The sequence below is a fragment of the Molothrus aeneus genome, chromosome 3 (assembly GCF_037042795.1).
Source record: "Molothrus aeneus isolate 106 chromosome 3, BPBGC_Maene_1.0, whole genome shotgun sequence".
Lineage (NCBI taxonomy): Eukaryota > Metazoa > Chordata > Aves > Passeriformes > Icteridae > Molothrus > Molothrus aeneus.
This window is the reverse complement of record NC_089648.1, coordinates 111,789,181-111,806,432: the sequence shown is the minus strand read 5'-3', so window position 1 is coordinate 111,806,432 and position 17,252 is coordinate 111,789,181. Positions and strand designations below refer to the sequence as shown.

Here is a 17,252-nt window from a genome sequence, read left to right as displayed (position 1 = left end):
CCCATTTCCATTCCCCCATTCCCATTCCCCATCCCCATCCCCAATCCCATTCCCATTTCCATTCCCCCATTCCCATTCCCATTCCCATTCCCAATCCCCCATTCCCATTCCCCCATTCCCCCATTCCCATTCCCATTCCCCCATCCCCAATCCCATTCCCAATCCCCACCTGCTCCGAGCACATGGAGTTGATGCCGGCCATGACGGGATTCATGGGAATGCCACCGCCCATGGCGCCCATGCCGGGAACGCCGCCGGAGCCGCCGGGAACGCCGCCGGGGCCGGGAACGCCGCCGGAGCCGGGAACGCCAGGAACGCCGGGGCCGGGGATGCCGGTGCCGGGTCCGGCCCCGGCCATGGAGACGGTGATGCTCATGTTGTTGTACATCCCCTGCGGAGCCGCCGGCGCCGCCGCCGCGCCCGCCGGGCCGAAAACGCTGGAAAACCGGGAAAGAACGTCGGGAAGAACGGCCGGGATCATCCCGAAAGAAATAAATCCCGGAATTCCGAGCGGTTCCGGTGGTGGGATCGCGGGGGTTCGGTTCTGCCCAGTCCGGTCCCACCGTCCTGGGGTGGTCCGAGGTTTTCTGGGATGGTCCCGGGGATTTTCCGGGAATTCCTTCCCGAATTCCCCCTCTTTTCCCTTTGTCCCGTGAGGAATTGGGATTCAGGGAATTCCGGGATGCTTTGAGTGCGAAGGGACCTTAAGGAGAAACCCTGGGAATATTCCAGGATCTGATTTTTCCTTGGAAAAGTTCCAAGGATGAGACAGCCACAGATTGTCTGGGAATTCCAGCCCAGCCCCATTTGAATTCCTTCCCAAATCCCATTTTTCCCTTTCCCAGGGAATTCCCTCCATTCCCAGCTCTCCCAGCCTGGCATTGATTGGATCCACCCCCATCCCAGCTCCTCTCCGGGATGGAATTTCGGGAATTCCCTGGGAATTCGGGACTCCAGGAAGGGTCTCCCTTCCCTTTTCCATCCCAAATCCCATAAAAATCCCCCGGGATGGATCCTGATCCGTCCTGGATCCCAGAATCCCAGAATGGTTTGGGATGGGATCCACGGACCTTCAGTCCCATCCCATTCTCACCCCACCATCCCAAACTGCTCCAACCTTTCCCAGGGATTCTCTGGGAATTCCTTTCCCAAGATCCCACAATCCCAAGCTCCCCTTTCCCTGGAGTTTCTCCCATCCTAAATCCCAATCCCAATCCCCATCCCGATCCCATTCCCGACCCCATTCCCCATTCCCAGGGATCCACGGCCCCATCCCAAGGGCAGGAGGTGATATCCTTTGGAATTATCCTTCGGAATTTTCCACTGGAATAGTTCTCTGGAATCATCCAAAGGAAAATTCCGAAGGATAATTCCAAAGGAATGGACTCCAGTGCAGAATCCCAGTGGACAATTCCAATGGATTGTTCCAATGGATGATTCCAACGGGTGACTCCCATGGATAATTCCAGTAGAAAATTCCAATAGAAAATTCCAATGGATGATTCCCATGGAAAATTCCAATGGACAATTCCAAGGGACGCCTCCAATGGATGATTCCAATAGATAATCCACATTGATCATTCCAGTGAGTGACTCCCATGGATGATTCCAATGGCTAAAAACTCCAATGGATAATTCCCATGGATAATTCCCATTGGTGACTCTTCCCATGGGTGACTCCAATGGGTGACTCCCATTGGTGAATCCCAATGGATGATTCCAATGGGTGATTCCAATGGGTGATTCCAATGGATAATCCCAATGAGCGACTCCCGTGGATAATTCCCACAGATAATTCCAATGGAATATTCCAATGGATAATTGCCAAGAATGATTCCAGTGAGATGATTCCAAAGGGTGACTCCCATGGTTGATTCCAATGGGTAATTCCCATGGAAAATCCCAACAGACGATTGATTCTAAGGGATAATACCAAGGGATGTCTCCAATGGATGATTCCAATGGGCAATTCCAAGGGATACTTCCAAGGGATAATTCCAATAACAATTCCAATGAGTGACTCCAATGGATTATTCCAACGGATAATCCCAATGGGTTATTCCCATAGATAATTCCAACAGATTACTCCAATGGAAAATTCCCATGGATGATTCTAATGGATGATTCCCATGGAAAATCCCAATGGCAAATACCAAAGGACAATTGCAATGGATGAATCCAATGGATAATCCCAATGACTGCAATGGATCATTCCCATGGAAAATCCCAATGGAAAACTTCAAGTGACAAATCCAAAGGATAATCCCAATGGAGAATCTGGAGGATGATTCCAATGGACAATCCCAATGAAGAACGCCAATGGATCATTTCGAAGAATGATTCCAATGGATGCTTCCATTGGACAATTCCAATGGACGATCCCAAGGGATGATCCAATGGACAGTCCCAATGGATAATTGCAATGGCCAATTGCAACGGACAGTCCCAATGGGTGATTCCCATGGGTGATTCCCATGGGTGATTCCCATGGATAATTCCAAAGGATGATTCCGATGGCTAAATCGAATGCATAATCCCAATGGGTAATCCCAGTGGGTGATTGCAGTGGGTGATTCCAAGGATAATTCCAAAGGAATATTCCAAAGGAATATTCCAAAGGGTGACACTCATGGACAATTCCAATGGCAAATACCAAATGATAGTTGCGATGGATCAATGCAATGGATAATTCCCACGGATGATCCCAAAGGATAACTTTAAGGAATGATCCCAGCAGATAATTCCAGAGGCCAATTCCAATGGGTGAGTCCAGTGGACAATCCCAATGGAGCACCCCAGTGAGTGACTCCAATGGATGATCCCATGGACATTCCCAATGGATCATTTCAAAGGGGGATTCCAGGGGATAGTTCCAGAGGACAATTCCAATGGACAATCCCAAAGGACAATTCCAATGGACCATCAAAACCCGACAATCCCAATGAGTGATCCCAGCGGGGGAAAAAAATCCCAAGGGACAAAATCCCAATGGACGTTCCCAATGGACAATCCCCCACGGACAATCCCAATGGGTGACTCCAATTCCAACAGACAATCCCAGCGGACGATCCCAACGGACGATCCCAAGGGACGATTCCAATGGACAATTCCAAAGGATAATCCCAATGGGTAATTTCAAAGAATGATTCCAGTGGACAGTTCCAAAGGAGAGTCCCAAACGATAATTCCCATGGGTGACTCCAATGGACAATCCCAATGGATAATTGTCCAATGGACAATCCCAAAGGACGATCCCAAGGGACGATCCCAATGGATGATCCCAATGAGTGACTCCAATGGACGATCCCCCCAATGGATGTTCCCAATGGACGATCCCCCCAGTGGATGTTCCCAATGGACAATCCCAACGGGCAATCCCAATGAGTGACTCCAATGCACAATTTCAACGGATAATTCCAAAGGATGATTCCAATGGATGATCCCAATGGGCAATTCCAATGGGTAATTTCAAAGGACAACCCCAATGGACAATCCCAATGGACATTCTAATGGAAGATTCCAAAGGACAATCCCAAAGGACGATCCCAAAGGATGATCCCAATGGATGTTCCCAACGGCCAATCCCAGTAGACATTCTAATGGATGATCCCAAAGGACAATCCCAATGGACTATTCCAACCGACAATCCCAATGAATGTTCCCAATGGCCAATCCCAATGGACATTCTAATGGATGATCCCAAAGGACAAGCCCACCGGCCAATCCCAACGGCCGACCCCACCGACCGATCCCAAAGGGCGATCCCAACACCAATCCCAACGGCCGATCCCAAAGGGCGACCCCAACAGCCGATCCCGAAGGCCGATCCCGAAGGCCGATCCCGAAGGCCGACCCCGTGCGCGGTTCCGGGGCGGTTTTCCCTCACCCGTTGTTGCCGACGTTCCCGGCCTGCCACGGTTTCAGCTCGGGCGATTGGTATCCGGGCGCGGGCGGCGCCGGCGGCAGCTGGGGCGACACCAGGGGGCTGCCGGGGCTCAGCGCCGGCGCGAATCCCGACGGATCGCTCTGCTGGGCCAGCCCTGGCAGCGCCGGAATCGCCGTCACCGGGAGGGAATTCCGCCCCACGTTCCCACATCTCCCACCCATCCCCATCCCCATCCCCGGGGATTTCCACTCCATGGATTGGGAGCTCCTGGGCTGGGCGGGAAGGGAGGTGGAATTCCCGTCCCGACAATTCCCTGGGTGCTCCAAGGTTTTCTTGGATGTTCCCGGGGGTTCTCTGGGAATTGCTTCCCAAATCCCTCCCCTTTTTCCCAGGGAATTCCCTCCATTCCCAGCTCTCCCAGCCTGGGTTGGATCCATCCCCATCCCAGCTCCTCTCCAGGAAGGAATTTTGGGAATTCCGTGGGAATTGGAGATTCCAGGAAGGGTCTCCCTTCCCTTCTCCATCCCCAAATCCCATAAAAATCCCCCGGGATGGATCCTGAGTGTCCTGGATCCCAGAATCCCGGAATGGTTTGGGATGGGATCCATGGACCTTCAATCCCATCCCATTCCAACCCCAAAATCCTGGGATTTTCCAGCCTTTCCTTGGGACACCCCCAGGGATTCTCTGGGAATTCTTTTCCAGCCCCTCCCGGCTGGGAATTCCCAAAATTCCTCCCCAGTCTCCTCTTCCATTCCCACTTTTCCCACCCTTCCCATTCCCATCCACGGGAATCTGTCTTCCATTCTCTCCCAGCTCCCAGCCTGATTATCCCAAATATCCCGAATATCCCAAATGTCCCAAATATCCCGAATATCCCGAATATTCCGGATGTCCCAAATATCCCGAATATCCCGAATATCCCAAATAACCCAAATGTCCCGAATATCCCAAATATCTCAAATAACCCAAATATCCTGAATATCCCAATTAACCCAAATGTCCCAAATATCCTGAATATCCCGAATAACCCGAATGTCCCAAATGTCCCAAATATCCTGAATATCCCAAATAACCCAAATGTCCCAAATATCCTGCACATCCCGAATATTCCAAATATCCCGAATGTCCCAAATATCCTGAATATCCAGAATATCCCAAATACCCCAAACACCCCGAATATCCCAAATACCCTGAATACCCCAAACACCCCAAATCCCCTGAATGTCCCAAAACCCCTGAATGTCCCAAATGCCCCAGACCCCCCAAACCCCTCGCACACCCCATCCCCCCCGTACCTGCCCCCGGCCATTGGAAGAGGTTCCTGAATATCCCAAATGTCCTGAATATCCCAAATACCCCGAACGCTCCAAACCCTCCAAACACCCCAAATGTCCTGAATACCCCAAATGTCCTGAATATCCCAAATACTCCGAACACTCCAAACCCTCCAAACACCCCAAATATCCTGAATATCCCAAATACCCCGAACACTCCAAACCCTCCAAACACCCCAAATGTCCTGAATATCCCAAATATCCTGAATACCCCAAATGTCCTGAATATCCCAAATACACCGAACACTCCAAACCCTCCAAACACCCCAAATATCCTGAATATCCCAAATACCCCGAACACTCCGAACCCCCCAAACACCCCAAAGCCCTGGGCACCCTGTACTGGAAGAGGTTCCCGAATACCCCAAATCCCCTGCGTATCCCGAATACCCCAAATCCCCCGCACACCCCGAACCCCCACCCTGCCATACCTGCCCCGAGTCCTGGAAGAGGTTCCTGAATATCCCAAATCCCCTGAATATCCCACGCAAACGCTCCAAACCGCCCTGAATACCCCAAACACCCCCCCAAACAACCCAAACCCCCAAATACCCCAAATCCCCTGAATATCCCAAATATCCTGATTATCCGGAATATCCCAAATTCCCCAAACCCCCCCAAATCCCCCAAACACCTCAAACACCCCGAACACCCTGAATACCCCAAACAACCCAAATCCCCCGCACACCCCACAGCCCTGTGCACACCACACCTGCCCCCAGGTACTGCAAGAGGTTCCCAAACACCCCAAACACCCCAAATCCCCTGAACATCCCGAACACCCCAACAATCTCCCAAACACCCCAAACACCCCGAATACCCCAAACGCCCTGAATACCCCAAACGCCCCCAATACCCCAAACGCCCTGAATACCCCAAATACCACAAATCCCCAAGGCCCCATACCTGCCCCCGGGTACTGGAAGAGGTTCCCAAACACCCCAAACACGCTGAACACCCCGAATGCCCTGAATACCCCAAATACCCAGAATATCCCAAACACCCTGAATACCCCAAATACCCCAAACACCCTCAAATGCCCTGAATACCCAAATACCCAGAATACCCCACACACCCAGAGTGCCCCGAATGCTCTGAACACCTCAAACACCCCGAATACCCCGAACACCCCGAATACCCCAAATGCCCCAAAGATCCCAAATACTCAGAATATCCCAAACACCCTGAACACCCCAACTACCACAAATCCCCCGCACACCCCACAGCCCTGTGCACACCACACCTGCCCCCGAGTACTGCAAGAGGTTCCCAAATACCCCAAACACCCCAAAGACCCTGAATACCCCAAAGACCCTGAATACCCCAAACCCCCCAAATCCCCCAAGCACCCCAAATACCCCCAAACACCCCGAACAACCCAAACACCCCAAATACCCTGAACACCCCAAACCCCCCAAGCACCCAAAATACCCTGAATACCTCAAAGACCCCAAATCCCCAAATATCCCAAATATCCTGATTATCCAGAATATCCCAAATACCCCAAATCCCCCAAACACCTCAAACACCTCAAACATCCCAAAGCCCCTGCACGCCCCAAGTACCCCAGGACCCCGCACCTGCTCCCGAGTGCTGGAAGAGGTTCCTGAATATCCCAAATTTCCCAAATCCCCTGAATACCTTGAACACTCCAAACCCCCAAACACCCCAAATCCCCTGAATACCCCAAACACCCCAAATCATCCAAACACCCCAAATCCCCCAAACACCCCAAACGCCCCTCACACCCCAAATACCCCACACCCCCGTACCTGCCCCCGAGTACTGGAAGAGGTTCCTGAATCTACCAAACACTCTGAATCCTCCAAACACCGCAAACACCCCAAATCCTCCAGATACCCCAAATCCCCCAAATACCCCAATGCACAGCCCGTACCTGCCCCCGGGTACTGGAAGAGGTTCCTGAATCCCCCAAATCCCCCAAGCACCCCGAGCACTCTGAGTCCCCCAAACACCGCAAATGCCCCAAATCCTCCCAGATACCCCAAATCCCCCGAGCACCCTGAGCACCCCCAGTCCCCCAAACACCGCAAACGCCCCAAATCCCCCGCACACCCCATAGGCCCCGTACCTGCCCCCGGGTACTGGAAGAGGTTCCCGAATCCCCCAGATGCCCCAAATCCCCCAAACACCCCAAGGCACACCCGGTACCTGCCCCCGGGTACCGGAAGAGGTTCCTGAATCCCCCAAATGCCCCAAATCCCCTGCACGCCCCAACGCACACTCCATACCTGGCCCCGGGTACCGGAAAAGGTTCCTGAATCCCCCAAACGCCCTGAATGCCCCAAATGCCCCAAATCCCCCAGATACCCCACAGGCCCCGTACCTGCCCCCGGGTACTGGAAGAGGCTCCTGAATCCCCCAAATCCCCCAGATACCCCAAGGCACACCCCGTACCTGCCCCCAGGTACTGGAAGAGGCTCCTGAATCCCCCAAATCCCCCAGATACCCCAAGGCACACCCCGTACCTGCCCCCAGGTACTGGAAGAGGTTCCTGAATCCCCCAAATCCCCCAGATACCCCACAGGCCCCGTACCTGCCCCCGGGTACTGGAAGAGGCTCCTGAATCCCCCAAATCCCCCAGATACCCCACAGGCCCCGTACCTGCCCCCGGGTACTGGAAGAGGTTCTGCTGCATCCCTGCCGGGCCCATCCCGGCTCCGTAGGGCGCCGCTGCCGCCGTGGGCGCCGCCGCTGCCGTTCCCATCACGCCGCGGCCCCCGAGGCCCCCGCGGGTCCCCAGCGCCGCCTCGGGGCCCCCAAAGGCGGCGGCGCCGCTCGTACCGAAGGCGGGGGGGAACGGGAACTGCGGCTGCTGCTGCTGCTGCTGCTGCTGCTGCCGGGGCGTCCCCAGGGGCGTCCCCAGGGGCGTCCCCAAGGGGGCTCCCAGCGGGGAATTCCCGAAATTCTGCGGCTGCTGCTGCTGCTGCTGCTGCTGCTGGCGCATGAGGAGCGCGCGCTGCTGCATCAGCTGCCGCTGCCGGTGCTGCTGGCTGTAGAGCTCCCGCTGCCGCTGCGCCAGCATCTGAGCGTTCAGGGGCGGCTGTGGGACGGGATGGGGGTGAGAGGTGAGGGGTGAGGTCTGTGCCCCCAAAAAAAATCCCAAATTCCAGCCAGGAACCAGCCCTGGGGAGCTGCTGTGGGATGGGGTGAGGGGTGAGGTCTATGCCCCCAAAAAATCCCAAAATTCCAGCCAGGAACCAGCCCTGGGGAGCTGCTGTGGGATGGGGGTGAGGGGTGAGGTCTATGCCCCCAAAAAATCCCAAAATTCCAGCCAGGAACCAGCCCTGGGGAGCTGCTGTGGGATGGGGGTGAGGGGTGAAGGGTGAGGTCTATCCCCCAAAAAATCCCAAATTCCAGCCAGGAACCAGCCCTGGGGGGGTTCTTGAGAGGGTTTTGGGATTTGGAAATGGGAAAATTCAGATTGCAAACCGTAAATCAAAAATTCGTAACTAAAAGGTGTCCTGAACCCCAAGCACCTCGAATCCACCCCTAAAAGCCATCCCAAACATCAAATCCCAAATACAGAAATGCATCCCTAAAACCCATCCCAAACATCAAATCCCAAATCAAAAATTCATCCTCACCCTCACCCTCACCCTCACCCTAACCCTAAAAGCCATCCCAAACCCCAAATCAAAAATCCCAAATCCATCCCTAAAAGCCATCCCAAATCCCAAATCCCAAATTCATCCCTAAAAGCCATCCCAAATCCCACAGCAGAAATCCATCCCTACAATTCATCCCAAACCCCAAATCAAAAATCCCAAATCCATCCCCAAAAGCCGTCCCAAACCCCAAACCCTGAATTCTCAAACCCCAAAATCCCAAACAACCCTGCACCCTGGGGTACCTGCAGCTGCTGCATCGCTGCCCTCATGGAGATGCTCACCCCAAACCCCAAATTCCAAACCCACCCCAAACCCCAAAAACCCCCAAAAAAACCCCCATTAAAAACCCCAAACCCAACCCAAACTTGTGACTGCTGCTGCTGCTGCTGGAGCCCTGCCCGCAGGGAGATCCCAAACACAAAACCCAAACCCAAAACCCCAAAAACCCCAAATCCTGAATCCTCAAACCCCAAACAGCCCAAATCTCAATTCCCAAATCCCAAACCCCATAAAAACCCCACCAAAACCCCACCAAAACCCCAAACAAACCCCAAACCCCCCCATTGTTACCTGCGGCTGCTGCTGTGGGATCCCAGCGCGCAGGGAGATCCCAAACCCCAAACCCCAAACCCCAACCCCCAAACCCTCCATATCTCAACTCCCAAATCACAAACACCCCAAACCCATCCCAAAACCCCATAAAAGACCCCATAAAAACCCCATAAAACCCCCGTTGTTACCTGGGGCTGCTGCTGCTGCGGGATCCCGGCGCGCAGGGAGATCCCAAACCCCAAACCCATCTCAAATTCCAAACCCCAAATTCCAAACTCATCCCAAACCAAAAACCCTAAACCCCCCAGAAAACCCCAAATCTCAACTCCCAAAGTCTCAAACCCCAAATCCCAAACCCCATGAAACCCCAATCAGGTTTAGCCTGCGGCTGCTGCTGCGGGATCCTGGCCCACAGGTGAGAGTCCCGAACCCCAAACCCTCCGTATCTCAACTGCCAAATCACAAACACCCCAAACCACAAACCAACCGTGAACAAATCCCAAAACCCTGTAAAAAACCCCAAAACCCCGTAAAAAACCCCACAGAAACCCCAAAATTCCCCGTTGTTACCTGGGGCTGCTGCTGCTGCGGGATCCTGGCCCACAGGTGAGAGCCCCGAACCCCAAACCCTCCATATCTCAACTGCCAAATCACAAACACCCCAAACCCCAAACCCACGGCAAACAAACCCCAAAACCCCGTAAAAAACCCCATAAAAACCCCATAAAAACCCCATAAAAACCCCAAAATTCCCCGTTGTTACCTGGGGCTGCTGCTGCTGTGGGATCCCGGCACACAGATGAGAGCCCCAAACCCCAAACCCTCCATATCTCAACTGCCAAATCACAAACACCCCAAACCCCAAACCAACTGGGAACAAACCCCAAAACCCCGTAAAAAACCCATAAAAAACCCCCCATAAAAACCCCATAGAAACCCCACAGAAACCCCAAAATTCCCCGTTGTTACCTGGGGCTGCTGCTGCTGCTGCTGCTGCGGGATCCCGGCGCGCAGCGAGAGCCCCACGGGCGCCCCGAAGTGACCGAGCAGCGCCGCCTGGCGGTTCTGCTGCAGCAACTGCAAGCAAACGGCGCAAGGGCTTTGCATGGGGTTTGCATCGGGGTTTTATGGGGTTCCACGGGGGTTTTATGGGGTTTTAAGGGGGTTTTTATGGGGTTTCTGGGGTTTTTAATGGGTTTTTTAATGGGTTTTTTGGAGGTTTTTTTGGGGTATTTAATGGGTTTTTAGGGGGTTTTTAGCAGCGCCGCCTGGCGGTTCTGCTGCAGCAACTGCAAGCAAACGGCGCAAGGGGTTTTTAATGGGGTTTGCATCGGGGTTTTATGGGGTTTTTATGGGGTTCCACGGGGGTTTTATGGGGTTTTAAGGGGGTTTTTATGGGGTTTCTGGGGTTTTATGGGTTTTTTAATGGGTTTTTTGGAGGTTTTTTTTGGGGTATTTAATGGGTTTTTAGGGGGTTTTTAGCAGCGCCGCCTGGCGGTTCTGCTGCAGCAACTGCAAGCAAACGGCGCAAGGGGTTTTTATGGGGTTTTTATGGGGTTTTTATGGGGTTTCTTGGGTTTTTAGGCAGTTGTTTGGGTTTTTATGTTTTTTTGGGGGTTTTTTAATGCGGTTTTTAATGGGGTTTGCATGGGGGTTTTGGAGTTTTTAATGGGGTTTCTGGGGTTGTTATGGGGTTTTTTGGCGTTTTTATGGGGTTGTTAATGGGGTTGTTAATGGGGTGGTTTGGGGTTTTTAATCGGGTTTTTTATGGCAGGGTGTTTGGGGTTTTTATGGGTTGCAATGGGGTTTTTAATGGGGTTTTTAATGGGGTTTTTTGGGTGGTTATGGGGTTTTTTGCGTTTTAATGGGGTGTTTAATGGGGTGTTTAATGGGGTTTTTAGGGTTTTTTTGGGGTTTATTTTGGGGTTTTAATGGGTTTTTTTGGGATTTTTAATGGGGTTTTTAATTGGGTTTTTAGGGGTTTTTTGCGTTTTTATGGGGTTTTTAGATTTCCTGGTTGTTATGGGGTTTTTGGGGGGTTTTTAATTGGGTTTTTAGGGGAGTTTTATGGGTTTTTTGGAGGTTTTTAATGGGGTTTTTATGGGGTTTTTAGCAGCGCCGCCTGGCGGTTCTGCTGCAGCAACTGCAAGCAAACAGCACAAGGGCTTCCCATGGGCTTTTGGGGTTTTTATGGGGTTTTTTGGGATTTTTGGGTTTTTAATGGGGTTTTTTATGCGGTTTATTGGGGTTTTTAACGGGGTTTTTATTTTTGGGGATTTTTGGGGGTTTTTTTTGGTTGATTTTTTTTTAATTCTTTGGGGTTTTTTAGGCATTTTTGGGATTTTTTTTCAAATTCTTGGGGGTCTTTTACGAATTTTTTGGGGTGGGATTTTTTTTTTGTTTTTCTACAGATTTTGGGGTTTTTTGGGGATTTTTTTAAAATCCTTTGGGGTTTGTTATTTTTTATTTTTTTATGGGTTTTTGCTGTTTCTTTGGTGGTTTTTTGGGATTTTTTCAGGGGTTATTTTTGTAATTCTTTGGGATTTTTTAGGGGTTTTTCGGGGCTTTTCTTGGGGTTTTTGGGGGGATTTTTTGGGGGATTTTTTTTAATTCTATGGGGATTTCACTGGAATTTTTTGGGGGATTCTACTGGAATTTTTTGGGGGATTTCACTGGAATTTTGGGGGGATTTTATTGGAATATTTTGGGGGATTTTACTGGAATTTTTGGGGGATTTCATTGGAATTTTTGGGGGATTTTACTGGAATATTTTTGGGGATTCTACTGGAATATTTTGGGGGATTTTATTGGAATATTTTGGGGCATTTTACTGGAATTTTTGGGGGATTTTACTGGTATTTTTTGGGGGGGTTTACTGGAATTTTTGGGGGATTCTACTGGAATATTTTGGGGATTTTACTGGAATATTTTGGGGGATTTTATTGGAATTTTGGGGGGATTATACTGGAATTTTTGGGGGGATTCTACTGGAATATTTTGGGGATTTTATTGGAATTTTTGCGGGATTTCACTGGAATATTTTGGTGGGTTCTACTGGAATATTTTGGAGGATTTTACTGGAATATTTTGGTGGATTTTACTGGAATTTTTGGTGGGTTCTACTGGAATATTTTGGGGATTTTACTGGAATATTTTGGTGGGTTCTACTGGAATTTTTGGGGGATTTTACTGGAATTTTTGTGGGATTTTTCTGCAATTTTTGGGGGATTTTACTGGAATATTTTGGTGGATTTTACTGCAATTTTTTGGGGGATTTTACTGGAATATTTTGGGGGATTTAACTGGAATTTTTGGGGGGTTTTTCTGGAATATTTTGGGGGATTTTATTGGAATTTTTGGGGGATTTTACTGGAATATTTTGGGGGTTTTTACTGGAATTTTTGGTGGGTTCTACTGGAATTTTTGGGGGATTTTACTGGAATTTTTGGTGGGTTCTACTGGAATATTTTGGGGATTTTACTGGAATATTTTGGTGGGTTCTACTGGAATTTTTGGGGGATTTTACTGGAATTTTTGTGGGATTTTTCTGCAATTTTTGGGGGATTTTACTGGAATATTTTGGTGGATTTTACTGCAATTTTTTGGGGGATTTTACTGGAATATTTTGGGGGATTTAACTGGAATTTTTGGGGGGTTTTTCTGGAATATTTTGGGGGATTTTATTGGAATTTTTGGGGGATTTTACTGGAATATTTTGGGGGTTTTTACTGGAATTTTTGGTGGGTTCTACTGGAATATTTTGGGGGATTTTATTGGAATTTTTGCGGGATTTTTCTGCAATTTTTGGGGGATTTTACTGGAATATTTTGGTGGATGTTACTGGAATTTTTGGTGGGATTTTATTGGAATATTCTGGGGTGTTTCTGGGCATTTCCTCACCTGCTGCTGGCCCTGCAGGCGCTGCTGCAGCTGCAGCCGGAGCTGGTTGGGGGCGCTCGGGGGGCGGCCGAGCCCCGGCCGGGCCATGCCCAGGGCGGCCCCGGGGCTGTTCTGGAACGTTCCGCGCGCCCCCCCCGCAGCAGGAGCGGCCGCGGCCGCGGCAGGAGGAGGAGGAGGAGGAGGAGGAGGAGGAGGTGGCACGGCCACGGGCACGGCTCCGAAGGGGCCCTTCTGCCGCAGCACGGCCGGGAACGCGCCCGCAGAGCCCGAGGAGGAGGAGGAGGAGGAGGAGGAGGAAGGAGGGAAGGGCTGGGAGAACATTCCCGGTTTGGGCTCCAGGAGCAGCGGAGGCGGCGGCGCCGGGGCCGGGTGGGGCTGGAAGCGATCGCTCAGAGCCTCCAGGCCCCCGCCCTGAGGGACGGAAACGCGGGATCAGAGGAGGGAACGGCTCGGGAATCCCAGCCCAAAGGACCCTGGGATCCCTTAGAAATCCCATCTCAAAATCTTCCTGGATCCCAAAATCTCTCTGGATCCCAAAACCCCTTGGGTTCCCCAAACCTTCTTGGGATCCAATCCCAAAATCTCCCTGGATCCCAAAATCTCTTTGGAATCCCAAAATCCCTTAGAAATCCCATCTCAAAATCTTCCTGGATCCCAAAACACCCTCGGATCCCAAAACGTCTTTGGAATCCCACCCCAAAATCTCCTTGGATCCCAAAACCTCCTTGGAACCTGATCCCAAATTCTCTTTCAGGACCAATCCCAAAAAAACCTCTTGGGATCCCATCCCAAAATCACCTTGGATCCCAAATTCTCTTGGGATCCCAAAATCCCTTTGAGCCCCATCCCAAAACCCGCTCAGGAAGCTCCTTTTCCCCCCATTTCCCCCCAGGTTTTTTCCCTTTTTTTCCCCCATTTTTCCCCATTTTTCCCCATTTTTTCCCCCATTTTCTCCTTTTTCCCCCATTTTTTCCCCCATTTTCTCCTTTTTCCCCCATTTCTTCCCGAATTTTTCCCCCATTTTTCCCCTGCTTTTTCCCTATTTTTCCCCATTTTTTCCCAATTTTTTCCCCATTTTTCCCCATTTTCCCCCCATTTTTTTCCCTTGACTTTTTCCCCATTTTTTCCCCATTTTCTCCCTTCTTTCTCCCATTTCTTCCCCAATTTTCCCCGGCTTTTTCCCTGTTTTTCTCCGTTTTTTTCCCCCATTTCTTCCCGGATTTTCCCCCCATTTCTTCCCCTGCTTTTTCCCTGTTTTTCTCCATTCTTTTTCCCCATCTTCCCCCCATTTTTCCCTTGACTTTTTCCCTCATTTTCCCCCCATTTTCTCCCTTCTTTCCCCCATTTCTTCCCGGATTTTTCTCCATTTCTTCCCCCCATTTTCCCCCATTTTTCCCTCGACTTTTTCCCCCATTTTTCCCCCATTTTCTCCCTTCTTTCCCCCATTTCTTCCCAGATTTTTTCCCCACTTCATCCCCATTTTCCCCCATTTTTCCCCCCATTTCTTCCCGAATTTTTTCCCCATTTCTTCCCCTGCTTTTTCCCTGCTTTTCCCTGGTTTTTTCCCCATCTTCCTCCCATTTTTCTCTGGACTTTTTCCCCCGTTTTTTCCCCCATTTTCCCCCATTTCTTCCCGGATTTTTTCCCCATTTCTTCCCCTTCTTTTTCCCTTGTTTTTCTCCGTTTTTTTCCCCATCTTCCTCCCATTTTCCCATTGACTTCTTCCCAAATTTTTCCCCTGCTTTTTCCCTATTTTTCCCCATTTTTTTCCCCATCTTGCCCCCATTTTCCCCCCATTTTTCCCTTGACTTTTTCCCCATTTTTCCCCCATTTTCTCCCTTCTTTCCCCCATTTCTTCCCGGATTTTTCTCCATTTCTTCCCCCCATTTTCCCCCTGCCTTTTCCCTGTTTTTCTCCGATTTTTTCCCCCATGTCTTCCTGAATTTTTTCCCCATTTTCCCCCCATTTTTCCCCATTTTCCCCTCGCCGTTTTTCTCCATTTTTTCCCCATTTTCTCCCTTCTTTCCCCCATTTCTTCCCCAATTTTCCCCGGCTTTTTCCCTGTTTTTCTCCGTTTTTTTCCCCCATTTCTTCCCGGATTTTTTCCCCATTTCTTCCACGGCTTTTCCCCTGTTTTTCTCCTTTTCTTTCCCCATCTTCCCCCCATTTTCCCCCATTTTTCCCTTGACTTTTTCCCCCATTTTCTCCCTTCTTTCCCCAATTTCTTCCCGGATTTTTTCCCCATTTCTTCCCCTGCTTTTTCCCTGATTTTTCCCCATTTTTTATTATTAGTTTTATTCCCCATTTATTATTAGTAGCTTTATTCCCCATTTTCCCCCTGATTTTTCCCCATTTTCCCCTCAACTTTTTCCCCTGCTTTTTCCCAGATTTTCTCCATTTTTTCCCCCCCATTTCTTCCTCAATTTTTTCCCCATTTCTTCCCCTTCTTTTTCCCTGTTTTTCTCCATTTTTTCCCATCTTCCCCCCATTTTTCCCTTGACTTTTTCCCCATTTTTCCCCCATTTTCTCCCTTTTTTCCCCCATTTCTTCCCGGATTTTTCCCCCATTTCTTCCCCTGCTTTTTCCCTGTTTTTCTCCATTCTTTTTCCCCATCTTCCCCCCATTTTTCCCTTGACTTTTTCCCCATTTTTCCCCCCATTTTCTCCCTTCTTTCCCCCATTTCTTCCCGGATTTTTCTCCATTTCTTCCCCCCATTTTCCCCCATTTTTCCCTCGACTTTTTCCCCCATTTTTCCCCCATTTTCTCCCTTCTTTCCCCCATTTCTTCCCAGATTTTTTCCCCACTTCATCCCCATTTTCCCCCTTTTTTCCCCCCATTTCTTCCCGAATTTTTTTCCCATTTCTTCCCCTGCTTTTTCCCTGCCTTTTCCCTGTTTTTTTCCCCATCTTCCTCCCATTTTTCTCTGGACTTTTTCCCCCGTTTTTTCCCCCATTTTCCCCCATTTCTTCCCGGATTTTTTCCCCATTTCTTCCCCTTCTTTTTCCCTTGTTTTTCTCCGGTTTTTTCCCCATCTTCCTCCCATTTTTCCCTTGACTTCTTCCCGAATTTTTTCCCCATTTCTTCCCCTTCTTTTTCCCCTGTTTTTCTCCATTTTTTCCCCATCTTCCCCCCATTTTTCCCTTGACTTTTTCCCTCATTTTCCCCCCATTTTCTCCCATTTTTCCCCATTTTTCCCTGCTTTTTTCTGGTTTTTTCCCCCCCATTTCTTCCCATGTTTTTTCTCCATTTCTTCCCCATTTCTTCCCCAGCTTCTCCCCTGTTTTTCTCCATTCTTTTTCTCCATCTTCCCCCATTTTTCCCTCATTTTCCCCCCAGTTTCTCCCTTTTTTCCCCCATTTTTCCCCCATTTTTCCCCCATTTTTCCCTGCTTTTCTCTGTTTTTTTCCCCCCCATTTCTTCCCATGTTTTTTCTCCATTTCTTCCCCATTTCTTCCCCTGCTTCTCCCCTGTTTTTCTCCATTCTTTTTCCCCATCTTCCCCCCATTTTTCCCTTGACTTTTTCCCCCATTTTTTCCCCCATTTCCTCCCGGATTTTTCCCCCATTTCTTCCCCTGGTTTTCCCTGTTTTTCTCCGTTTTTTCCCCATTTTCCCCCCGTTTTTCCCCCCTGGAACATTGCAGACCTGCACGAGTTTGTCGATGCCCAGGGCTCTGTCGATCTCGGCCAGCTCGGTCTCGTCGCGGCCGCTCAGGAACGTCACCAGCTGCTCCAGCAGCGCCTTCTCCTCGCTGCGGCCCTCGGCGCTGCCCGGCGGCAGCAGCAGCTCCTCCAGAGGGCACGGCCTGCGGAAAATGGGAATTCTCAAATGGGAAAGCTGGGAATTACACACTGCGAAATCTGGGAATTCACACCCGAAAAAACAGGGAAAAAGCCCCAAGGGAAATCTGGGAATTCTCCTCGCTGCGGCCCCACAGCAGCAGCAGC

At 50.2% G+C, this 17,252-nt stretch overlaps 1 protein-coding gene across 1 annotated transcript in view; it reads right to left on the bottom strand.

The window, feature by feature from the left end:
- NCOA1 (nuclear receptor coactivator 1) overlaps positions 1 to 17,252 on the bottom strand; it is a 79,425-nt gene that overhangs the window by 12,218 nt on the left and 49,955 nt on the right. Inside the window, 6 exon segments of the mRNA XM_066546162.1 lie at positions 170 to 437; positions 3,887 to 4,040; positions 7,849 to 8,287; positions 10,377 to 10,484; positions 13,308 to 13,718; positions 16,951 to 17,110. Coding sequence (XP_066402259.1) covers positions 170 to 437; positions 3,887 to 4,040; positions 7,849 to 8,287; positions 10,377 to 10,484; positions 13,308 to 13,718; positions 16,951 to 17,110 — 1,540 coding nt within the window.